This window comes from Tenrec ecaudatus, chromosome 10 (assembly GCF_050624435.1).
Source record: "Tenrec ecaudatus isolate mTenEca1 chromosome 10, mTenEca1.hap1, whole genome shotgun sequence".
NCBI lineage: Eukaryota > Metazoa > Chordata > Mammalia > Afrosoricida > Tenrecidae > Tenrec > Tenrec ecaudatus.
In genome coordinates, this window is record NC_134539.1 from 58,125,859 (window position 1) to 58,152,280 (window position 26,422).

A 26,422-nucleotide genomic window follows, 5' to 3' on the forward strand; every position below is an offset into this window, starting at 1 on the left:
GGATAAGGGTGTTTCACTATAGCCTCTCTTCCCAAATTCAGTCAATCACCTGGGCCTCCAATCCCGTCAAATCTACCTTCTAAATACCTCTGCCTGTTCTCCACCATCTCATCTAGATTTCTCTATCAGCTTCAGAACCAATTCCTTACCGAACTCTAGACAATCCACTCACCATAGGACTGGCAGTCAAAGTTCCATAGGCCAGCTAGAAGTCTTTCTACATTTAAGTCAGATCCTGTCATTCCAGCCTTCTTTTCTGTAATCAAGTGGCTTCCTATAGGCCCAAATCCAACTGTTCAACAAGACTGACATGGCCTGCTCGAGATTCCCTCTCCTCATCTCTTCCCACCTCCCGGAACACAATACTCCACTCAACAGCGCCTTCTTTCAGTTACTACTCATGGTCTGCGGCCTCTTTGCTTGGAACTTTAGTTTCTGCTGCCTGTTGTTGCTGCTGCTGCTAAGTGTCGTCGAATTCACTCTGACCCACTGCGACCCTGTGTGCAACAGAACAAAACACTGTCCAGTCCTGTGCTTTCCTCACACTTGCTCCCATGCTTGAGCCCACTGCTGCAACCACTGTGTCAGTCCATCTCACCGAGGACCTTCCTCTTTTTGGCTGGCCCTCCAGTGTACCTGTCCTTCTCCAAAACTGGTATCTCCTGACAATATGTCCAAAGTCTATAAGATGAAGGCTTGTAACCCTTGCCTCTAAGGAGCATTCTGGCCATCCTTCTTCCAAGACAGAATGGTTTGTCCTTTTAGCGGTTCGTGGTCCTTTGAATATTCTTAGCCAGCCACAATTCAAATGCATCCATTATTCTTTGGTCTTCCCTCTTCAACGTGTAATGTTCACATGCATATGAGGTAATGGGAAATACCAGGGCATGGGTCAGGCACACCACAGTCATCAAAGTAACACCCTTACTTTTCAATATTCTAGAGGTCTTGCACAGATTTACCTTTGGGGGTCAGCCAACCCTTTCACAGGGGTCGCCCGATTCATAATAGTACCAAAATGACAGTTATGAAGTAGCAACAAAAATAATTTTATGGTTGGGGGGGGGGTCACCACAATGTGAGGAACTATATTAACGGGTCGTGGCAGTAGGAAGGTTGAGAACCACTGACCTAATGCAATGCGTCTTCTGATCTCTTGACTGCTGCTTTCACGAGCATTGATTGTGGATCTAAGTGAGACAAAATGCTAGAAACATCGATCTTTTCTCCATTTATCATGATGCAACCTACTGGCCCAGTTGTGAGGATTTTGGTTTTCTTTACATTGAGTCCTACTAAAGTCCTACCACACTAACGGCTGCAATCCTTCATCTTCCTCACCAAGTGCTTCCAAGTCCTCCTCACTTTTCAGCAGAGTTGTGTTCCCTGCATTTCTCAGGTTAAACAGCCTTCTTCCAATCCTGATGCTCATTCTTCTTCATATAAGCAAGCTTCTCCGATGCTCTGCTCAGAATATATATTGAACAGGTCTGGTCAGAGGATACAATCCTGATGCACACCTTTCCTGATTTTAAACCATACAGTAGTCCCATGTTCTGTTTGCATAACTGCCTCTTGACCCATGGATGGGTTCTACGTGAGCAGCATCAAGTGTTATGGAAGTTCCATTCTTCTCAACGTCACCCACAGTTTATTACGGTCCACACAGCGAATGCCTTTGCATAGTCAATAAAACACAAGTTTTATCGTCTTTCTGGTGTTCTCTGTTTTCAGTCAAGATTCATTTGACATCCCCAATAATATCCCTTGTTCCACGTGCTCTTCTGAATCTGGCCAGAATCTCTGGCAGTGTACTTCTGCAACCATTGTGGGACGATCTTCAGCAAAACTTTACGTGCGTGTGATAGCAATAATATTGTCCTATAGGCTCAGCATTCTGTTGGGTCACCTTTCTTTGGAATGGGCACAAATATGGCTCTTGTCTAGTCAGTTGGCCGGGTAGCTGTCTTCCAAATTCCCTGGCATCTAGACAAGTGAAGTGCTCCCAGTGCTTCGTCAGCTCGCTGACACGCTGCAAGTGATATCTGACCATGCACTGGAGCCTTGTTTGGGGCTGCTATTGCTTGCAGTGCAGCAAGAACCTCTGCCTTCAACACCATGTGTTCTGGCTCACATGCTACCTCCTGAAATGGTGGAATGCTGACTAGTTCTCTCTGACACAGTAAACTCTGTGTGTTCTTACCAGCTTCATTTTACTGGCGGCTTGTACAGCTCTTGTCATGAAATCATTCAATATTGTGCCCCGATTACAAGTCAAGGTTTGGATTTTTTATTGAGCTCTTTCAGTGTCAGATACGCTGAGTGTCTTCTTCCCTTTTGGTTTTCTAATTCTAGGTCTCTGCACATTTCATTACAATATTTGGCTCGGTCTTCTAGAGCTGCCCTTTGGAATTTTCTTTTCAGCTCTTTGACTTCGTCATTTCTTCCATTTGCTTTAGTTACTCTGATTAGGAGCACATTTCAGAGGCTCTTCTGACATCCACTTTGATCTTTTCTTTCCTGACTTTCCAATGACCTTTAGCCTTCTTCATGAATGATGGTTTTGATGTCCTCCCACAGCCCATCAAGTTTTGTCACTGATGTTTAATGTCCTCAAAATTCAGATGGGATAGACTCGTGGTCATATCTTGGCTCTTGTGGATTTTTTTAATGTTCTTCAGCTTTTTCCTGAACTCAGATATGAACAATTGATGATCTGTTCCAGTCAGCCTTTGGCCTGGTTTTAGCTGCTGATATTGAGCTGCGTTTTGGGGTTCATTTGCTTATTTTATTTTATTGGAGGCTCTTACAGCTCTTATCACAAGCCATACATATATTCATTGTGTCGAACACATCTGTACATGTTGTCATCATCTTTTTCAAAACATTTTCTTTCTACTTGAGCCCCTGGCATCAGCTCATTTGTTTTCCCCCTCCCCCACTTTTTAAAAAAGCATTTTATTAGGGGCTCATACAACTCTTATCACAATCCATATATATATATATATATCAATTGTGTAAATCACATTTGTACATGCATTGCCCTCATCATTTTCAAAACATTTGCTCTCCATCTAAGCCCCTGGCATCAGCTAATTTTTCCCCTCCCTCCCCGCTCCCCCTCCCTCCTGAATCCTTGATGATTTATAAATTATTATTTTGTCCTACCTTGCCTTATCCAACGTCTCCCTTCACCCACTTCTCCATTGTCCGTCCCCCAAGGAGGCGGTCACATATAGAGCCTTGTAATTGGTTCCACCCTCCCTCCACGGTCCTGAGCTTTTTCAGCAACTCTTCCCACAGATGTAATCGATTTGATTTCTGAGGATTCCATCTGGAAATGTCCTGTAATACGCTTTTTTCCTTTCTTTGCCCAGGAAGTCCTCCTTATCTTAGCACTTTGTCCAAGAATCCTTTCCTAATCCTCTTAAATCAGACTAAATCCATATGTTAACTGAGCATTTAACCCATCTTTATACTTGCACTCTGACCCCTCCTCCGCCCCCTTCCAGCTAGCTCAAATTCTGATGCATGTATCACTCACTCCCACCTACATTCTAATCACCATTAAGCTGAGTAGGATATTCAATAAATGTTTATTGTTCAATAAATTAAGTAAAGGATACAAGATCCATTGCTGCTAGGTGCTGTCCAATCAGTTCCAACTCATTGAGATCCTATATACAACAGGACTAACGACAACAGGACGGAACACTGCCATCCTCACAGTTTTCCTGTGTGTGAGCACATTGTTGCAGTCACTATGACAATCCACTTATTCAAGGACCTTCACTTTTTTGGAGGAGGAGTCTTGGTGGCGTAGTAGTTACATTAGGCTGTTAACCACAAGGGTGGCATTTCAAACCCACCAGTGTTTCCACAGGAGAAAGATGAGGCATCCCCAGCTTCATTCCTATCACCAAAGCCATATTTTCACAGGACTGTTCCTTCTTTGTTTCCAACTTTTCCATTCCAATCGCCAATAATTATCAATGCATCTTGATTTGTTGTTGTTCAATTTCAGACTGAAGACTTTGGTAATATTCTTCAATTTCTGCATCGCTAGCTAGTGGCTGGTATAAACTTTAGAACAAAGGTTGTATTGACCGGATTTCCTTGTAGAGGGATACACATTATCTTATCACAGACAGCATTGTACTTCAAGATAGATCCTGAAATATCCTTTATGACAATGAACGTGATGCCATTCCTCTTAAATCCGCCATTCCTGACGTCGTCAACCACAATTGTCTGATTCCCAATGGCTAATACCAGTCCATCTCAGTTCACTAACGCCTATGCTATTGATCTTTATGCATTCCATTTCATTTTTCGTGACTTTCGATTCTCCTACTTCTTACATTCCAAGGTCCAATTAATAGATGTTTGTAGCTATTTCTTCTTTTGAGTTGTGCCCCTTCAGTAAATACAGACCCCGATACCTTCACGCTGCTTTGAGAAGGCAGCTCTTCCTCGGTCATATTTGAGTGCCTTCCGACCAGAGGGACTCCTCTTCTGGCCCTATACTATCTCTGACAATGTTCTGCTGCTGGTCATGAGGTTTGTAGTATCTTGCAATGTTTCACTGAGATTCATAAGGTTTTCTTTCAGTAGCTAATTCTTCAGAAGCCTGTTGCTTCTTCAGTCTTTTCTTAGTCTGGAAGCCCTGCTGAAACCCGTTCACTTTGGGTAATCCTACTAGTATTTGAAATACCAGAGACATAGACTCCAGCATCACAGCAACGCACAAGCCATCACAGTACAACAAACTGACAGACCAGTGGTGGTACTACCCAGTGAAACCAATCACCTAACTGGTGAGTATTTGTCAAGATCCTCAAAAGGTCTGTATGTCAGAGACTCTTCCCATACTTGCACATCATCCTCAACAGGCCCCAGAAACTGCCTTTTCTTCTTTGGTGGCTGCCCTACACATTCTAGTCCCTGAGCTCTCTAACCCAGTTTACCAGCAGGGGTCTGTAAGGTCCCAGGTTTCATTTCTTACATCCACAAAAGACAAACCAAAAAGCTTCCTCAAAGCACTCCCCGCTGATGATTTGGGGCAGACACGAGGGAAAACAGAAACGACTCCCGTGGAGACGAGCTCCAAGCTCTTTCATTTCTCACAGTCCAGAGTCCCCACACATGGTCCTCAAAAAAAAAGGTGTGTCGGAAGGGGAGGCAGCAGCAACAAGGCACAGCTCCAGGTGTCTCTTCCTCGACATGACATAAGGAAAAGCACAGTCTCAAAGCCTAGGTAACCCACCTCCCTCGGTCCCAATCCAGGGTTCACTCCCTCACCCTACTCAGGTCCTGCACCTCACTGGAAGTTCCCGGACCCCTCCTCATCCTGAGATTACGAAGCCCAAAAGCTCACCTTTCTAGATGAAAGCGAAGGTGACAGAGCACCACATCGATGCTAGCCCCCCCACACGCCACAGCCATCGTACTTACAAAACGGGAGGCTGCAGACACTGGCTCAGGGTCTGTTTATTCCTCTTCCACATAATGCTAAACGCTTGGATTTGCCAGATTGTAAACAAGCAGCAGATTCAAAGCTCACAAGGTAGGAGGAGGAGAAAAGTAAAGGCAAGAGCAGCTGGGGAGCCAGGACAACCGGCCCCAAGAGGTACACACATAGTTGTGGGACAAACATAGTGGACCCGCCAATGCAGCCACCAAGAAGAAGTAGCCACAGTCGGCATTCTCTACGTAAGGAATCAGAAAGCAGGCCGCTGGGCTTTGGACAAGTTGTACTAAAATCCAAATCATCGTTGCTCTCCATTGGTTAAAACTGGTTAGGTTTTAACCCAATCTTTAAAGATGTTCATTAAGAGGCTGTCAAAACAAGACAACTAGCTCGCTGCTCTAGAGTCGATATCAACACTTGGTGACACTGTAGCACAGACCAGAACTGCCCCTGTGGGTTTCTGAGACTGTAGATCTTCCCAGAAGAAAGCCTCATCTTTCTCCTATAGAGCGGTTGGTAGCTTTGAACTGCAGTCCTTGCAGTTAGCAGCCCAATTCATAACGCACTGTGCCATCATGATCCTCAAAATACAACATTCATGATGAAAAAATAAAACCTCATCTGTCCCCTGAGCAGTTTTTCACAAAAGTTTCGATAGGACATGATGGTCCATACAGTCCCACTCATGTCTCTGGGTTAAATAACATAAGCTTTAATCCAGGAACATGAAAGAGCCCTGTACATATGTGGTCCACCTTGTTAGGGTCCCTTGTTTTGCCCTAGTCTGGGACCTTAGCCCACATGAAAAGATGATGATCAAAGTGAATTAGGGATATAAATTTGCAAGCTAAAACTCAAACCATTAAATAACTGGAGCATGCAGAGGCAACACTGTCATGTCTTGCTTTCAACAATGAGTTATCTAATAGCACAAACCACAAATCGCAAAAGACAAAACAAATTAAATGAGACTTTGTTAAAGCTTTATTCATCAAAAAAATGTTATCAAAAAAGTGAAAATGTAGTTCCTGAGTAAACACAGACAGAAATCATATAACTGATTCAAGAATCTAGTAACCAAAATGACTCTGAGCTTGTCAAACTAACAGCATCAAGGTAAATAACCCAATCATTAAATGGGCACAGTACTTGAGTGGACACTTCACCAAAGAGGACATTCAAATAGCTACCAAACACATGAAAAGATGCTCAATGTCATTAGCCATCAAAATTCAAACACCAAACTCACTGCCACCGAGTCCACGGAGACTCAGAGCAAGCCACGTGGAGCTTGAGGTCAGAGGTCTCCATGGGGCAGACAGGCACACGTGTCTCCTGTGGAACGGCTGGGGTCAAATCACTGGCCTTGCAATGGCAGCCCAGTGCCTAACCCAAGGGGCCACTAGGATAACTGAGATGAAATAAAGGAAAAGACAGAGCACAGTAAACGTTGGCAAGGGTGGGGGCAAACTCGAACACTTACTCACTGATTGTGAGAATGCAAAGTGATACAGACATCGTGGAAACCGGGAAGCTCCTCAAAACAAAAATCCCAAACAGAGGACAGGCATGTGATCCAGCAATCCCACTCCTGGCTTGTACCCAAAAGGCTTGAAAGCCGAAACTCAACAGATTTGTACACCAGTGTTCACGACGGTAGCACATTCACAGTGGCCTAAAGGTGGAAAGAGCTGGGGGGTTAAACAGCCTGTGGTCCCCGCAGTCATCCCTCGCTGGTTCCCACACAGCCGCCATAGCGATATATTCGTCTCTCTCACGCAAGACGGCCTCGTCCTTGCCTGTAACGTGCGCCCATCCTCTAGTGCACGGACAACACGAGCACAGTCTCATGGCTATGTAAACAAATACTTAACTCTCTACAATACTTTGCCATCACGGTGGCTTTGATCCGAGGACCCGGAGAATGAAAACACGCCACATAACGTAACGGGAGTCACTAAACTGCAGGGTAGAAACAGCTGAAGGGTGCATATTCCCGACAACACCAAATCACAACTGAAGGAGGTGATGGAGAAGAGGTCATGCCAAGTTCACTTGAACTGACTGTGGGAATACAGTCACTCAAAGTGTCCGTAAGAGGATTCCAAGAACACTGGGCTGCGCTTGAGGTACTGCTGTGTTTGATCTTTTGAGCACTGAAACCTGTGCCCATCAAGAATGTTGTTCCCCGTTTGCCATGGCCACCAGCAAGCTTCCAGCAAGACGGCACCCTCACTTTAGGACCCGGGTGGGCATTTTCCGCACGCATTTCTACCCAGGAAGCCTCCCAGGCCTCGGGCCGCCATTCTACCTCAGTGCGGTGACACCGATCTAACCCTCGCTTTCGACCTCGCTGTGTTGGCTGAGGTTCCCGGGAGTGACTGGAGGAGCACAAGGAGAGGAGGGAAGGCAAGCGGGAGAACAGCAGAGACGGCAGAGGACCGCCCGCAGGAGAGAGACTCAGACCTGTCTTTTTCCTCCAGGGCCAGAGCCATCTTCCTGTCGCCCTCGTGCATCTTCTTCATCTCTGCGAGCTTGGTTTCCAAGCTCACCCGAAGCGCCTTCTCCTTCTCTGTTCCTGTAAAGGCCGTTTCCAGTTCTGCTTGGGCGGCTTTCACATCCTAGAGTTAAATTAAATGCATTTGATGCAATTTTTCAGTACAATTGGGAATATTTTGAAAGGAAATTGGATTAAAACATAAATATTTATGACTTTTTCTCCAACGCATTTCTCTGCCTTGAATTGGTCTGTACATGGGTAGAATCGGTAATAAATACATTTGCCAGCCATTTTCCCCTCTTGTATCCTGAAGAGTAATAGGCATTTCCAATGAGAAAGATTCAACTCTCTAAGAACTCTATTTCTGGTTTTGAAAAACCAGATCGATATTTACAGCTGCAGTGAGAACAGGAGAAATGTGCCTCTCAAGACCTAAACATGCACACATTCCGAACACTCGCCGTAATCTTCACACAAATTTATCCCACAGCCCACTGCCCCTCACTATTTTTTTTAAGATAATGACTACACAATTCTAAAGAACATTTTCTATTTCACCAAAATGGGGGTAAAAACCCTGTTCTTCCTAAGCGCTACAAAGAACCAGAGGCAGTGTCTAGCTAGGGGACAAAGGCCCTGGTGCTCAAGGAAGTAGCTTGGCAAACTAAAGCCAAACTCACTGCCACTGAGTCAAATCCCACTCACAGGGAGCCAACAGGGCAGAGTAGAACTGCCTCTGTGGGTTTCTGAGACTATAAATCGGTATTGGAGTAGAAAATCTCGTCTTTGTCCCACAGAGCAGCTAGTGGATTTGAACCGCTGACTGTACCAAAATTTAATCCACTATGTCATCAGGGCTCCTTCAAGTGGCCTGGCAGTAGATGTGAATCTCCAACTACTCAAGCCAACTGCCTCTAATTACATCACAAGAATAACATCCAATTGAAATGGATTCAAAACCCAACTCTGCTATTCAGTTGCTGTATGCTATTACGTAAGTCACCGAACCTCTCCCAAGCTCCAGCTTTGCAATCTATCCAACAAGAGAACCACCATCCTCTCAAATAGCACCTGGGAGACTGCCAACCGCCTGCTGCCTAATAAGAAGCACGGTCAATGTCTGCAGCCTCCTGCCTGCCCTTTCTCTTCTCGTCAGCATTTCCTCCACCACCATCTCCCCGAGAGGCTCGCTTGCCCACCTCAGTGGGAGCTGGGAAATCATCTCCCGACATTTGGAGACAACAAACATCCGAACTTGCACTTCACTGGGGGCTGACTAAAGGCCAGGCTCAGAGCAAGGAGCTTTATTTATATTACCTTGATACTCACCTGACCCGAAAGAGTTATCTACTGAGAGATTATAGAACAGTGAAGAATGCAGGCACCTCAGCCGGACTACTTGGCCTATGTGACCTCGGGCCAGTTACTTAGCTACTCTGGGCCTGTTTTATCATGTATTTCTTTTTGGTCTTTTAAAAGTCTACGATAAAATGCTTCGCCGCGCAGGTTTACTGGAGGAGTCAGCTACCAACGTCAATGTATACAAGGAGTCAACGAAGGGTAAGTCCTCAATAACTTGCTGGCTGCTGCTGTTGCTGTTACCACGACTGTTCACAGACACTACTATCCTTATTTTATAGACAGAGGAAAAAACAAAGACTCAAGGCACGCACATGCCATATCCAAGACCGCAGACCCAGGGCTATCCTGCGGACACCCTCCAAACCCTGGGAAGCATTTTCTGGGAAAGGATGATGTCCCGACAGATTAGGTCTCTGAAAGGCCTCACAACCACATTCTCACTGAAAATCTGAAAGAATTGGGGCTCCAAAGACTCTTATTCAGACCCCAGCTCCACCTATTATGACCTAGACTAGCAGTTCTCAACCTGTGGGTCAAGACCCCTTTCACAGGGGTCGCCAGATTAATAAGAGTAGCAAAATTTGGAGAGCAAATGTTTTGAGAATGATGAGGCTAACAAATGCACAAATATGCTTTGCACAGTTGATACATGTATGGATTGTGATAAGAGTGGTATGAGCCCCCAATAAAATGATCAACAAAATATTTCGACAAACTGAAAAAAAAAGAGTAACAAAATGACAGTTATGAAGTAGCAACAAAAATAATTTTATGATTGGGGGTCACCACAACATGAGGAACTGTATTAAAAGGTGGCGGCATTAGGAAGGTTGAAAACCACTGACCCATACTAAGTCCTTCACCCTGTCTGACCGCGAGTCTCCTCCAGTGAACTTCCAATTTCCACACACAGCCCCTTCCCCACACGGGGCAGAAGGAAGAGTGGCATGACTGAAAAATACAGCACAAAAGTTACTCACCACCCACAGATGTTTTCAGGGTTGGGTCAAGACCAAAGATGATATAAAGAAAGCTCCTTTATTATAACGTAGAACAAGCATCAACGATAAGTTGACCCTAATTCACAGCACATTCAAAATTAAAACAAGCCACACTTAGGGTCATCCAGGTGGGGTTGGCTGGCTTCTTTTTCCCTTAGCACCCTGTCATTAGTAATGCACACACCACAGAGGGCTGGCTACGCTGTGTGATGTGCTAATGTCATCACTCTCAGATGTTCACTCATGGAAGTTTGATTTTAGGATTTACTGTTCAAAACACCGCCATGTAGATTAAGTTTTCTAAACTCAACCAGGGGTTTTCATTTGGAAACAAGGGCTCAAACAAGGGCTGCACTAAAGCCCAATGGCAGGTTCAGGAAAAACGAAGAGAAACAGCCCGGGGACGCTCAGTACTTGACTAGAGACACCATGCCCGTTCCCAGGGATCATCCAAGAGATCCAGAACCTAGCTATTGCTGCAACTCCCCACAGGCCAACATCGCCCAACTCTGTTTCATCATCAGAGCAGAAGTTTATGATTTACGCATCTTTACATATATATGAAAACAGACCTGTAAGTTTACATGAAAGGTTTCTTACCCCCAAGGAGAAATAAAGATCAGATTTATAAAGATACCAATAATAAAAGTCAATAATACTGAGCTCTAAAGACAAAAATAAACTGAGCTGTTCAACTTGTATCAGAACAAACTTATAATGAAGCAGTCCTGCTATTAGTATGGGCTGAGCTGAAACGGAAGGAAACCTTTCAACACCTAGGAGACACAAAGGATTCTTTTAGCAAGGAAATAGCCTGACTCCAAATACAAGTGGAGCAGACACAGAACTGAGAACAAGCAGTGAAAGGCGCTAACCCCAAGACCAATGAGCGGAAAGGCGTTTATTAATGACTGGTTGAACACTTGGGTGGAGGCTGGATACTGAGGAAGGGCTTGGGTTGGGTAGGCAAGCCAAGTCCCACACCCACGGCCACCGAGCTGATGTAAACTCAGAGCCACCCTACAGGACAGAGAGAACTGCTTCATGGGGTTTCCAAGGCTCTACATCTTTACAGAAGCAGACGGCCACATCTAATGCTTAACCCACTGTCCCACCAGGGCTCCTTGGATAGGCAAACAATGGCTAGTAAGTCAGGGGCTCTGACAGCCGCTAAGTCGTTCCCCTCTTCTGCGCCTCCGTTTTCTGTTCTGTGCAAGGACTCAATGAGATCATCCCTGAATGGGAAGGGTGCGCCCTGAAAGAGCGGGGGCTGGAATCAGCAGTCACAGATCTCAGTCCAGCTGTCAGTTGGGCACTTCTTTCCTTACCTCAGTTTCCTCCTTGACAGGACCTGGACAATCCGCCACTTAGCAGGGCCTAAGAGTTACAAATCGCACATGAACCATGCCCAGAATGGAGCTTGGAACCCAGGCTGTGAGTTCTGCTAAAAGCCCGTTTATGAAAAAAGGAACCAAACCCCGCCCACGCCATTGCTACTCCCTGATTAGTACTGCATTGTTCCTCGCGGTCTCCAGACTTGCCTCTTCTAAAAGGAGGATCCTCTTGGTTAGGCGATCTTCCACCTGCTGCACCTTCTTCTGAGCCTCCTCTTTCACCCGCTGGATTTCAGAGCCACCCCCTTCGGCTAAGCTCTCAACGGCTTTGCTGCAAAGAGAGGCAAAGACAAAAACGGTACATGTGGACAGTCAGACAGCAGTGTCAACAGCCCCACAGAGACGATTGTGTGCCAGCCAGTACTCCTATGGAGTGTTATTTTATTTAATAGGCTGTTGTTATTTATTCTTAAATGAACCTTTGCTGTTCAAAAACCAAGATAAAAGACAACAGAATCTATTCATAATCTTGTTACATAAAAATACACATGGTAACATTTTACTATACGTCCTTCCAGAGAGTGTCTACAGAAACAGAGCATTCCAGGTGCATCTGTCATTGGGTTTTATTCGGATAGCACAATGGGGAAGCGTGCTCGATCCCACCAGGTGCTCCACAGGAGGAAGGACAAGATGCTGTGCTCCTGGGAAGACTGCAGCCCCAGTCATGTTTGGGGCCCTTCCTGTCTCTGCTACAGGCGTGACCACAGACACACCACCACCAGAGACATCCCTGTGTGTCAGCAAGTATCAATCTAATCCATCCCTTTACAGGGCTAGGTAGGAATCCACTGTATGAGAAATACGTGCTAATTCATTAACCCAATGGCCTGCTGAAAACCTTTAGATTGCTTCTGGTTTTACCCATCTCAGATAATGCTTAAGAAGCTCTAAGTGCCTAATACAGACAATAAACACTCAATAAATGCTCGTGTCACTGTTCATTATTATAAGCAAGGCTATAATTTAGAGAGAGAAAAAACAAAACATCCTGGCAGGGACATTATCCAGTGATTGCCTTAGGATCCATTCCCAGAAATGGAAATGCCAGGTCAAGAGGTAAGTGCGCTTGTAAGACTTGACAGATCCCCCAGAAAGCTCCCAGCAAAAAGCATTGCCGGTGGTGAGGGAGAGGGGGGCGCAGGCGCAGCGCACCAACATGCGCACAGGTAGCACCCAGGGGGTCTGGGCACTTCCACCTTCTGCCACCACTATGCCTCCCTCCGCTGGAGCACTGGCTACCACCCAGGAGAGCGGCTCACCGCCAAGGTCACCCGAACATCAAGTGCCAGAGTTCCTGGCGGGGTGCCACCATGGGAGAGCTTCCAGCCTCGGGTGGCACAGCAGACTCAGAGGTGAGAGCACAGCCACCGGAGCTGCTCATGCTGGTTTTCCCCAAAGAAAGAAAAACAGTGTCAAGCATGCATTCGTGAGACACGTACTCTGAGCCGCTCCCAGCAGATTTCTAAAATGACTGCAGGATTCCGAAAGATAGAATCAGCCAGGAAATGGCTCCCCCTAACGCTGGTTTCTCAGAAAAAAACGGCCACAGAACAAATTTCTGCACCACCAGCTTCCCAACACCCTATTTTTCCAACCAAGAGCCATGTAATTAGACATTCACATGTATAAGCCACGCGCATATTTTCCTGAGAACAATGCAAAGTCTAGACTAGGGCCACGTGGGTTGTCTGAGATGCACACACGAGTCGCCTGCAAATAAAGACGTTATTCACATCCTTTTTCTTTGCACCCAGAAATGCCCCGTGTCGTGAAATCTCCCTCATGGAATTCCATGTGAACCATCGGCAAGAACCATGATCAGTCGGCTCTGGGCAGATCTACGTGTGGTGTCCTGAGTCACTCTGGCTCAGGTACCCGGCCTCGACACATGCCTCTTCCACCTTGGTGTCCTCACCTGGTGACTGAGAGGACAGACTGCCTCTCAGACTGAAGTGTGCTGATGCGCGTGGAGCCAGCCCTGGGCCCCCACAACCCTGCCTCCTCCCGGGTCCAAGCAGCCAGAGGCCTGCTGTGAGGCTGGCCAGTGGCTTCATTCTGCCCCTTGCTGGGCGCTGGGCGCTGGGCTGAGCTGAGCAGGCCACCACTGCCACTTCCTGACTGATGCTATTACAGACCCTCAGTCCAGGCTCTGTCAGTTCATTCCTTAATCAGTACTGCCTGCAACTTGCTGTGATACACCCCTCCAGGGCGTGTCTGGCAGAATCGTGGGTCCAGGCTGTTTGCCAGCTCTGAACGTCTGAGTCGGCGCGCATTCTTTACACAGTGGCTCACCTCCACTTCCCGGCCCTCAGAGGCAGCCGAGGTGCAAACATGCTGCCTCCTCCTGCTCGCTGCCCAGACATCACCTTTGTGCTGCAGCGGGAGTCAGGTACACTGCCAAGAGACTGGCTACAACTTTTAGCAAGTACTGGTATGATTCAGTTTGTTTGTGCTTTAGTTATACCGATAAAATATATTCCCAATAATAAATGTTCCAACTTTTCATTTATCATCTTTGTATTTTGCAGTTCCTGTAGCAATAAAATTTATACTCAGCAGTATGGTGCGATTTTCCTCTCCTAATGGAATTATTATTTTTGTTTGTGTTTCAAAGCCACAGAGATAAAATTTATTCACAACAATGGCTGCTTTTGTTTTTCACACCCCCTTATGGTAACTGATAAATACAACCACAGAAAGCCAGGAATCGTATATGTTTACGTCACAGCATGGCAGAGTAGGGCCTCGAACAAGATTAGGCCAGGGTCCAGCCCCAGCTCTTTATCAGCTTGAGCAAGTTGCCCACTCCCGTGAGCCTCAGTTTTCACTTCAGTGAAATGGGAATACTGGTGCCTCACAAAGTTCTTACAAAGATCAAACGCAGTAAAAGATGTTACAGGCCAAGCCAAGCAGCGTCAGTCCTTTAACCATTCTGTCCTTGTGGGACCTGAGCTGGCCAACAGACTAGCAGGCCTGGAAAGGCCGAAAGAAACTGGGCTAATGGGACTTCCCACCCAGTACAAGCGCGTTCTGGAACACAACCCTTACCACTCCTTTTAGCCCTACAAGTTTTGTTCTTGATTCTTTCCATTCCAATCACCATTATTCAAAGGCAGGGGCTTCCCCTGTACTAAGATGCTTCTTTTCCACTCCTTCACCCCACCCCGCCCCCAGAAACCACTGAACTAGAAGTGGATCTTGAGGGCATCGCATTTCTAAAGGCATTTTCCATCAAGTATTTGCCACACCTATAGCCTTAGGTCGCCCTAAGCAGCTAAGGGCAGAGGGAAAGGCCCATTTAGCAGGCATGTGGTAGCCACTGTGCATGTGCTGACGACTCCGTCCCGCTGGGTCACTATGAGTCAGACTTGACTTGGTAGCAATTTCTATGTTAAGAAATCCACATACTGGCCCTGAAATGCCTTCTAACAGATGGAAACCAAAACCAAGAGGCCACAGAGTCAGACCCAGTGCCAGACGCTATGCATCTTGGCCTTGAGAGACTTATAGTCATGTTGGAGAAATGAGAATCACACCCATGAAAGTAATATGTAACAAAGTGCTAAGACTGGACTAGAAATCAGAGACTTGAGTTCCAATCTCAGCCCTGCAGCTTTCTGGCTGGCCCTTCTCTTCTCCAGGCTGAAAGGATCTGCTCTAAAAAATAAGAATAACCCCATGGGATTTGTCTATCTCCCTGGGTGATGGTGGGGCTTCTTTTACAAGTAAAGCGGTTCAGAGACTGGAAAGTGCACAAGTGTGTGGCTGTCATTACACGCCATCACAATGCGCTGTGAAGAGATGGACGTGGGCTAGAGGAAACCACGGGAAATTCAGTAGGAGCCTGCAGGAGAGGGTAGGTCATAGGAAAGGCATTTTGGCTGGAAGGGGAAAGGGAAGAGGTGCCAGGACAAGGCCAGAGCACAGGTCTAGGAACATTTTGGGTTTAGGATAAAGAGGTGGAGAGACTCGACATTCCTAATGATCTCCAAGATCTTCACCCTCAAGCCTAGGAGTCACGTATGGCATCTCCTTTCTCTCCCTTCACCGAGTTCCTGGTGCTTTGTATGTAATGTCTGTGTACTCCATCTACTCACCTCCATGGTGGGAAACTGAGAACCAGGAGTGAGTGTATGTGGACAATTCTCTCCGCTCATAATTCAGAGCCAGGGAGGAAGGCTCTGGTAGAAAAAGGTCTCCACGTGCATGAGTTGGAGATGACTCCCAGTCCCAGTCTCCTAACTGAATGTTATCCCGCACAATGTCCCCTGTAATGACACCAATCTGAAGATGCCTCTCAAGCCCATGGTTGCTTACTATACGCTTAAAGGTTGTCTGCCTAAGGGCTGTCTATCAGGGAGCAATCAGACCCTATTGTCCACCCCACCCTAAGTATGGCCCCCTCCCTTCTGATAAGAATCACAGACTGTTCCCCGAGAGAAGAGATCCTTGGGAAGTCTTATTCCACTCTCACCAAGCAAAACTCAGCCTCTTTACTTACAAGGTCACCTATCACAGGACCTCCACGACAGTTTACAGGTGTGCGGGACAGTTCACCAGCCTCTGATGAGCTCTCGGAGGAAAGGGACAAGCTCCCTCACCTCCTGAGTCCATGGCACAAGTAAACACGCAATAGATGTTTATGAATGAATGAATGACTACCAAATGACTCATCAGTTCTAGTTGCAGAACTCTGCTTGCTGGTCAATAAATACGCCACTAACATTGAACTAATTAATAAAGAATCATAGTTTTCATGTGGTTCCAAGCAACAGCACCAAGCCCTCTAGGAGCAAAATGTTATGAAGGAGTCTGGTACATAAAACAAATGAGCCAGGCAGGGTGCAGGCCCACCGGGCACCCCGCTGGGAGCCTGCGAGGGCTTTTGCAGCACGAGAAGGCAGTGAACTCTGGGTGCACAGAGCAACATGGGTGCCTCTCAGGAACGCATTGCTGAGGAGAGAGGACCCCCCACGTGAAGTTCCCAAACAGGCAAAACGAACCCGTGGTGGCCGCGGTGCGAAGGAGAAGGGAAGGCTCTGGAAGCATGAGGGGGAGCTTCTGAGAGGTGGGTAACGTTCTTCTTCCAAATCTGAACGGCCTGCTCATTTTATGAAAGTTTATCACACTGTGTCTCTAAGACCGATTCATTTTAAGTATTTAATTTAAAAGTTGACTGACAATTAAGTCCTTAAATAAAAACCCAAACTGACTTGGGTGCCGTGCCCTCAGATAAACAGCTGTGCGGAGGAAGGCACAGAGGTCTGTTACCGACCCCGCGGGAGGGGTGGGGGGGGATGGGGGGTATCCAGAGGCTTCCCTGACAGGCCCGGGATGGCGGGTACTCACGAGGCTTTGATGAGCAGCTGCTCTCGCTCCTGCAGCTCCCGCTTCAGACTTTCAACTTCCACCTTGAGCTCAATGTTCTTCCAGTAGGAAAGAAAAGAAAAGGGTGAGAAACACAGGAGCATGTGACTGGGGAGCGTGATTGAGTGGGGGAAACAGCTCTCTCCCGGACTGGCTTCCAAGACGCAGAGTGAGAGTCGGAACCTTGTTAGCCTCAGGGCACAGGGAAAGGGGATTCTTGAACACTGGGGATCTCAAAAGAAAACCCTGGATGTCTCAAGGTTTGCAACAATTATGTAAATGGTCTAAGCTTCTAACAGCTAGAGCACTCAAACATCAAGGCATAAATGTCATACAAGTGAGACTGATTTAAAAATTGTTTGCCCTCCGCCAAGCAAATTGGTAAGTAATTCTGCAGTTTGCTTTTCCCATTCCACGGCAATTACTTCTGGTGGTTTACAATCATTCACGTGGCGGTAGGTGCCGTGGGAGCACGCTACTGCTTACAAAAAAAGAAACACGTGGTGGCCAGTCTCGCTTGGGGTGCAATTTCCGGGAATGCCGTACAAAAGCCACAACCCCATAGGGCAAGCTGGACCTCAGGCACCACAACCAACTACTTCCCTTCTGATTGACTGGAACAAAGGGAGGTGCCCGGCCTGAGGCTAGCAACTCATGGCAGCCTTGAAAGCCCACTTCTTTGGCAACTGGATGGCAGCCTGGGACAGAAGAGCAGTCAGTGGTGGCTTCTAAATGGGTCCACAAATGTACCCAGACAGAGCCTGCAGCAGGGCTCTGCAGCAGAGACAAGGGGTCTGGGGGCATACTTTGCACAGGACTGCCCTAACGTGGAGATTCTTCAGTCAGACATGGCTCCTGTTTTACTTCCCTAATTTACATCCGTGTTACATCCTCCTCCATAATGCATCTGTGTCAGTTTAAAGGGAAACAATATTCACGCCCCCAAATTCTTCAAAGTAAACTCTGCAAGAGGAGAGGCCGAGTTTATTGTGCCAGGCAGGCCTGGGGGATGACTCCCGGGGCTGAGAAGAACAGCTGTGACAGGGAGGTGCTGGGCTTCCAGAGCAAAAGGATGGGAGATCAACTCCTAGCAGCTGGCTACCGTAGTCACTCCTTGACTTCACAGACAGTTTCCACCAAGTGCCCACGACACGCCAGGCACAGTGCGAGGTACGCACTGAGGACCCGGTGCCGGCGCCAGACAAGACAGGCACAGATCCTGTTTGTGCAGGCGCCACAAAAGACCCTGGACGTGTGCTCCGGAACACGGGGGGGGGGGGGGGGGGGGGGGCAAGGAACAGTGCTCTCCTGGCAGTCCTCTACTAGCAAACGGAAAACACCCAGTGCGCCCGCATGGGTGACGTCCCGGCTGAAGGAGGGAGCCAAGGGCAAGTGTCCAGGACGCAGCAGTTGTCACACCGCGGGAACTGAAGACCGCAGCTCTGAGCACAAGTGTTTTCTAGAAGGGACGTCTCTGCATGAAGGACGCTCGGTGGCAATGCACAATGTCATCAACCAGGGACTTGGGAACACTGCAAAGACACTGCACACAGCGGCGACGTGCTTCCCGCTGTCAGAGGGCGGCAGCTTCCTAGGCCTCTGCTGATGGACTCTGAGTATGTTGCTTTCGGATAAAGCCAACTAGCTAATGCACCCAGACTCTTTCTCAACTCAAGTGTCTCAAGCTATAAGCTTTCATACATGCAGAGCATCAATTCCAAATAAGAACCCTGGATGCCTTCCAAGGACAAAATGGAGTATGACGTAGCTATACAAACAGAATGAGAGAGTTCTCAAACTAGTAAGAACAGACATGCAGGATATAGTCTCAGCATATCTTTATTAGCTCCCAATAAAACGGTTCTGGGGGAGGGGGAAAAGATGTATTTTTAGATGAAAAATGCATGATGCAGAAGTGAATAATAACATGCTTACACTTAGGGTTTTTGAAAAACAAGGTTTACACACATACACATGCCTGTTCTGCGTGTTCATAACATTTCTCTGCATAAAGGATGAGCACCGTTCATTAGTTCTGGGGGGAAAGGGGACAAGGGTGGAAGAGTCTCTTCCAGTGTATGCTTTATACACTACGTGCCCCTCCCCAGAATCACAAACTGTAAAAGAAATGCAACTAAGTGAGCTCATGTAGTGGACGGGGAAGAAGAGCCGGATCATCGTGGTGCTGTGCCGGGGCAGGGCCAGTTTCAAAGCGCGCCTTGGACACTCGCCAAGTGGCATCAAACTAGTGACTGCCCTTCCCTGTGCCGCAGTTTCGCTCCTGGAAGATGACGACATCTCCCTACCCAGGGCTGTTTTGAGAATTAAAATAAGCAAAGGGGCGTGCAAATGGCGAGAACAGGGGGCCTGACACAAGCTCGGAGCTACCTGTCCCCATATTCACATCCCAAATACTGCGGGCTATTGGTACTGCTTCACAATTTTGATGGCATCTCCAAGCCTGTCCAGAAAGGGGACACCCTCGTTATCTTTCCACCCACACACTGCAGGCGGGCGGGGGCGGGGGGGCGCGTCTCAGGGACAAGGGAGCTTTTCAGTTCTTGAAAGGCTCAGAAGCAGAGAGCAATCCCCCTTCAAAACAAGTCAACTGAAGTTCATCTGCTGAAACTCACAGAGTTCTCTCTCCTCCTTCAGAAGTTCCCACATGTGCAAACTTCAGAAAAGACGGAATCATTCCCAGACCAAGGGCTAATCTGCTGGACAAAGCTAAGAAACGGGCACCGAACTGTTGTTTGCATTCATGTCTGCCCTAGAAAGCCAAGTTCTTTTTTCAACTTTCAGAACCCAGGCTTGCTGTCAGGCAGAAACCTCCAGGTCAAGACATCAGAAGGGAATAGATTTTTTGTTGGACAGTTAGAAGCAACCCTCAACGAATGCACAAGAGTCACATCACAGGAAAACTGACCATCTTCACTTTGGGCTGCCAAAGACAGCCTCAGTGAGGCGATGGAGATAACTGTGAAGCATTGACTGCGTGCTGGTGGGGAGGGGGCTCTGCATCTGTCGTTCATCTTAATCACACAAACAACCCTATGAAGTAACGACTGTCCCTTGACTCAAAGGAGCCCAGAGGAGTGAAATGACCTGCTTTAAGTTGGAGAGCTTAGTCAGTGACCTCAGGAGCCGATTCCAAAGCCACCCTGACATTCCACTATATTTTTCCTAGCAATCAGTCACTGGCCCAAGAAAGATACTGAGGCAGAAGTGGCTAACTTAGAATACAGATTTTAAAGCGGGAGCAAGAGAGCGAGCATGACTCCTTAAGGCTAGCATTGTGCCCCCTCGCTTATACTCAGGTCACCCCAGTGTCGCCACGCTCCCTGAGAGCGGCTCCCGGAAATGGGAGCACCCCTACCTGTCCACGCGGATCCCGTCACTGTGCTGCTGGGGAGCTCTCGGAGGAAGAACCCACGAGCCGCAGCGAGCAGTGGGTCGCCCACTCACCGTTTTATAGACATGCTCCATGGGGCCATCAAACTCCTGCTGCATCCTTTCCTCGAGGAAATATATGCGCAGTTTTAGGTTAAAGTTTTCTTTCTTCAATTCCGTGATTTGCTGGAACAGAAGCACAGGAGGGTTAGCTAAAGCCAGTGGAGTCCAGCAGAGGGTCCCCAGCTCGGAGGGATCCAGAGGGACTCGAAGAGTAAATCTCAGAGGAAGCTTCTCTTTGTTGAAATGGTACCAACCCCAAGACACTGATGAGTGGTTTTCTCTAAACAAATTTGGGGCAATTTTTAGCATCAAAATGAATGATGACTGGGAAAAACAAGAAAGAATTCATGGGGGGGGGGTGCAGTGGCAGGGAGGGAGGGGAAAAGAAGGAGCTGACACCAAGGGCTCAAGTAGAAAGCAAATGTTTTGAGAATGATGATGGCAACAAATGCACAAATGTGCTTGACAAATGGATGGATGGATGGATTGTGATAAAAGCTGTATCAACCCCCAATAAAATTATTTTTAAAAGAATGGGATCAAAAAAGGAAACAAAAAAAGAATTCGCATTGCTAAGTAAACAGGAAAGGAAAAGGGGATGTTTTGTTACAAAAGAAATCAAGTCAAAAAAAAAAAGAAAGAAATCAAGTCAATAAAAGTAAAAGAATAATGTTGTTGTTATTGTTTTCCATCAAGCCGATTCCAAGCCATCTGTAACCTTACAGAACACGGAACACTGCGCCGTGGCATTTCCGGGACTGTCATCCTGATGAGAGCAGACCACCAGGTCTCGTCGCTCATGGAGTCACTGGTGGGTTCAAACTGCTAACCTCTCCGTTACCAGCCAAGCCTTTAACCACCGCACCACCAGGGATCTTTTAAAATAATAAGAAACTCAAAAGTCGCTGACAATCAGGCTCAAGTCAATTCTGACTCAGGAAGACCCTGCAGGGCAAACAAAACTGCCCCACAGTGTTCCAAAGGCTGCAATCTCTCCGGAAGCAGACTGCTTGCACATCTATCTCCCACGGAGCACTTGGTGCATTCACAGCACTGACCATTCAGTTAGCAGCTGTGTGTTTTAACCACTACATTTACCAGGATGCCCAGAGAACAACAGAAAGTCCCCATTGCACAGCCTCGATCTGAACAATTGACTTCAGTTTAACGCATCAGCGAGGCTACAGGAAGTGGTTCGAGGACCATGGAGAACGCACACAGCATCCGGACAGTCTCAGTTTAGGGCCCCATCGATGGCTTGGAAACGACAAAAGGAAAAAAGTACCTCCACAATTCAGACTTGCAGGAGCCCCCACCTCTCCTCAAGATAACGGATTTAACGTCACCAATGACAGGACAAACTAGCATCGCGTGTCTCATGAACTGAAGTCCTGCAAGGAACATTCCCCTATGAAAGGTTTAACCTGCATCCAATCAGGAGGAAGCAGACAGATCCAAAGTGGAGGCTGTACATTCTCCCCTCAAAAACCTTAATAACAATGAACGGATGGATGGATTGTGATAGGAGTTGAACGAGCCCCCAATAAAATGATTAACAAATAATTTTAATAGCAGGAAAAGTGCAAAAAAGAGCTAGGGAGTGTTTCATCTTGGTTTTTTAAAAATAGCTAAGTAGAGATAATTAGGGCAATTTGATTAGTACTTTTATGTTATATAATAGTGATATGATGTTATAAAACAGTGGTTCTCAACCTTGAAGTCACAACCCTTTTGGGGGTCGAATGGCCTTTTCACTAAGACCATCGGAAAACATAGGAACTGAGACAGCGCTCCTCTATCCGTCCCCAGGCGAGTCCGCCCACATGCAGATGCGCCCACATCCGAGTACCCGGCATGAAGACTGCTACCCATGCTGTAGCACACACCATACTTCAAGACACAGTTTCATTTGTTTGCCATTAGTAATAAATATTTCACTATATATTACATATTGTTCTGTGATTAATCGCTATGCTTTAATTATGTTCACTTTGAAACAATGAAAATACATCCTGCATATCAGATATTTACATGATGATTCATCACAGTAGCAAAATGACAATTATGAAGTAGCAACAAAAATAATGTTATGGTTGGGGTCACCACCAAATGAGGAACTGTATGAAAGAGTCGCAGCATTAGGAAGGTTGAGAACCACTGCCATAAATAAATGAATGGATTGTGAGCTCACATTGACTTAATTGTAGTCCTAAACCTAAGAACAATTACAGTAGCTCTTATAACATAGCCCTACTCAATGCAGAGGAAGCCCAAAACCTGTTGATAAGGTCCCCACTTGGATTAAGCCTCTGGTGAATGCCCACTGACCCCGGAGCAAGGATGAGAAGAGTCCTGCTATCAGACAGAGGGCACTGGAAAGTGGACTGATGCAGCTGCATGTAGTTAGGTTAAAATTTAGCAATTATCACTGGTTCTCTCTTTTGACCCATTTTAAATCTGTCTAGTTTTAATTCTTTTCTGTTACCTTTTCAACTGAGGTTTTTCTGTTTTCTGTTGGGTTTTTGGGGGGTCTTATTTTGTTGCTGTTTGTTTTTGTAATGTTTTTCTTTATATGAAATCAAGATGAATCAATAGATTCAGTAACTGGATTAAGTTTCTTGGAGTTATAGCAGGGGAGGTTGGGGGAAGTGGGGAGCTAATCATGAGCACAAAATAGGAGAAAATGTTCTAAAATTGACTGTGGTGATGACTACACAACTCCTTTAAATATGTTTAAAATACTGAATTGTATATTTGGATTTAATGTCACTAAAATCCTCTTAAAATATTTTTTAAAATAATGCATGTTGTTTGCTATGCAGTTTTCCCAAAGGTTTCAATCATTTCAAAATAAAATGCTTAAGAAGAGCAGATTAAGACAACTGATATTGACTGAACGCATGTGACATAACGGGGACTGAGCTAAGTGTTGCTATACAAGTTTGCAACTTTCATACAATATGACAAAACAATTACCAATATTAATGCACAAAAATTAAAAGTCACACCCATAGTAGAAGAGTTAGTAAGGCTCATTCATATCCTGCCATGTCTAACTCCAATGACTGAGCTTTCCACTAACCTTCTCTGCCTAATAGAAAATACCTGATTTTCTCCTTTAGTTTGTCCAGCAAACTTCTCCTTAATTCACCCTTGGAAAAGATACTAGCCGAATCAAAAAAGTCATTTCCTAGTACCTCTACAGTGAAATCTGAGAAACCTAAGACTTATTTAAGGCGGATCTCAAAGTCAAAGAAGGCAGACTCACAATATTTCTCATTAATAGAAAGCATAGAAAATTGGTAAAGATGGCACCCTCCTCTGCAAGGCGGGAAACTTGTGTGACCGAGAAAACAAGGGAGTCCTGTGGAGCTCTGGGTCTCACAGGTTTTCACAATCAAAACTATGTTATTCAAGAGGTGACCCAATATCGAAGTCATTTTTTTACCAAAACAATTTTGAAAAAGATAAATACAAGTTGGAAAATGCACACTAATCAATTTGCAAATGTTAACGGTGATTGTGCTCCTGGTGAAGGGACAGACCCAGAGATCACCAGCACAGACAGTCTGGAAGCACCCCCACACAAACCAAGTCAACTGATTTGGACAAAGGTGCTGAGAGAATTTAATGAAGAACAGTCTTTCATAGTAGTCGATCAACTGGACATTCACCTGGGAAAAAATGAACCTTGATCTAAACCTCATATCTTAAAGGTTAACTCAAATGAGATCACTATATCTAAATGTAAAACATAACACTACCTGTACCAAGAATACACGGGAGAAAACCTTCAGCGCGAGGCAGAGTTCTTAAACACAACATCACGACATGACCCATTACAAGGGTGGCAGTGAGGAGAGACAAGTTCATAAATTACACTTCATCAAAATTAAAAACATGTGCTCTAAGAAAAATAGTGTTGAAGCAAGACAGGAGAGAAGTATTTGCAAATCACATATCCAACACAAGACTTGTACTCAGACTATGTAAATACCTCCCAAAACTTACCTCGAAGAAAACCACCGCCCCACCCCTAATTTTTTTTAATGGGTAAAAGATTTGGACAGAAAACCTGACCCTAGAAGACGACAAATAAGCAACAAGATGTGCATTCCCTTTCACTGTTGCAGAAATGCATGCACTGAAACCACCAAAGACTCCTGTACACTTACAGAAAAGGTTTTAGCAAAATAAACAATAACTAACAAACAAACTGACCATGCCAAATGGTGACGATGTGGCAAATGACCTCTCATAGACTGCGTGTGAGTGAGAACGGCAGAGCTGGGCTGCCTAACAGTTCACCAGTTCATACCGTTTTCCACATGTCTAGACCACTCTACCCCTTAGTATGCTCACACCAAAACCTGCACCCAAATCTTTACTGCAGCTTTACTAAAAATCATCAAAATCTGGGAAGAATGTAAATGTCCTCCAGAGGATGAATGGATAAACAGCGGTACATTCGCATGACGGAATAGCATTCAACAACTACCAACATACAGCAAAACATGAATGAGCTTCCACGGCATGCTACTGCGTGAAAGAGACGAGTTACAGGAGCAGAGAACAGAGAAATGGCTGCTGGAGGTTTAAACTGGGGAGGGCTTGACCATGAAGCATGTGAGGGGTGATTTTGGAGTTATGGACTATTCTGTATTCTGAATGAAGACATAGGTGGTTGCACAGTCTCAAACTTCACACACACACACACACATTCTCACAGGATTACACACCATTTTTTCCTCGATGCTTTTCAAAAAATGCTTTAAGGTGCATATAATACTTTTTAATAAATGTACTTTCGTGCCTAGAGAAAAGAAACTGCTACACACAGACTACATGAAACTGTCTGCCCCTGGCCCTCTTGTTAACACCTTGGGTCACAAGTCTGTGGCTAATAAAAACAGCACAAATGATTGGTAGGTTCATTAAAGCCTCCTTTTAAATGTTTTAAGGAAATAGCACATAAAACATTAATCCAAACACAAAAAGTCCACCCCTACCAGATGCTTCCTATAAAGAGAAGCCTTAATCTATTACTCAGCTACTAATAAAATATTGATGGAGGTCTGCTTAGAATGCCCCCACATTGTATACACTGCTAAAATTCTTAGCAACATTTGGAAGAATACCCAGCCTATTTATAGCTACAAAAATTTAAATTAAAAAAAAAAAAGGTCACTGCCAACACAGAGCGGCCCAAATGAATAAAATGAAAGACAAGCACCCTTTTTTCCACAAAATGGGCAGCCTGGTTCTCTGTTTGCTCTGGCTAACCCTATGGGGTCGAGCTGGGGTCTCCTCTAAATGCTTCCACACACCCTCTACTTCCCTCATCAGAGCAATCAGCACTCTGCATGGTAGGCAGCTGGTTATTGCCTTTCTACCTAACCATCTCTAAGAGACCCAAGCCACAGCTACCAGGTGCATTCCTGTCTGCACCCAAGATAGCTACAAGGATGGACAGACAAGGCTGTGCACATTGAAGGCCCCCTTCCAGGTGGTGTGATATAATGGAAGCCCCACAGCTCCAGTCAGACAGGTCTGGTTCACCACCCTGCTTAAAATCCCCCACTGTCTCCATCCCTCTCAGAACCCCCAACCATGGCCCACAAAGCTCTGTGATTGGCTCCTGGCCACCTCTCCCACCGCATCACAGCCCTATTCTGCCCCAATCACAGAGCAGTCTGTTCCCTCCAAGGTTCAGCACAGTATCTGGAGCACTCTCAGCCAACACTTGTTCGAGAATGACTACAATCCAGATGACACTGATGAGCTGGATGACCTTACTCAAAGCCATCTTCTGTCGTGGCTCCCTTCTCTATAAAAATGACATTATCGTCTGAGGGGCTCGTCCCAACCCAAC

General features: G+C 46.1%; 1 protein-coding gene across 2 annotated transcripts in view; it reads right to left on the reverse strand.

Annotated features, from left to right (window-relative positions):
• Positions 1-26,422, reverse strand: part of CDK5RAP2 (CDK5 regulatory subunit associated protein 2) — a 206,328-nt gene that overhangs the window by 150,241 nt on the left and 29,665 nt on the right. For both annotated transcript variants that reach the window (XM_075560408.1, XM_075560407.1), the window contains exons 4-7: positions 20,563-20,673; positions 17,080-17,156; positions 11,875-11,998; positions 7,937-8,091 (exon numbers count right to left, since the gene is read on the reverse strand). In XM_075560408.1, coding sequence (XP_075416523.1) covers positions 7,937-8,091; positions 11,875-11,998; positions 17,080-17,156; positions 20,563-20,673 — 467 coding nt within the window. The remainder of the gene's footprint in view (positions 1-7,936; positions 8,092-11,874; positions 11,999-17,079; positions 17,157-20,562; positions 20,674-26,422) is intronic.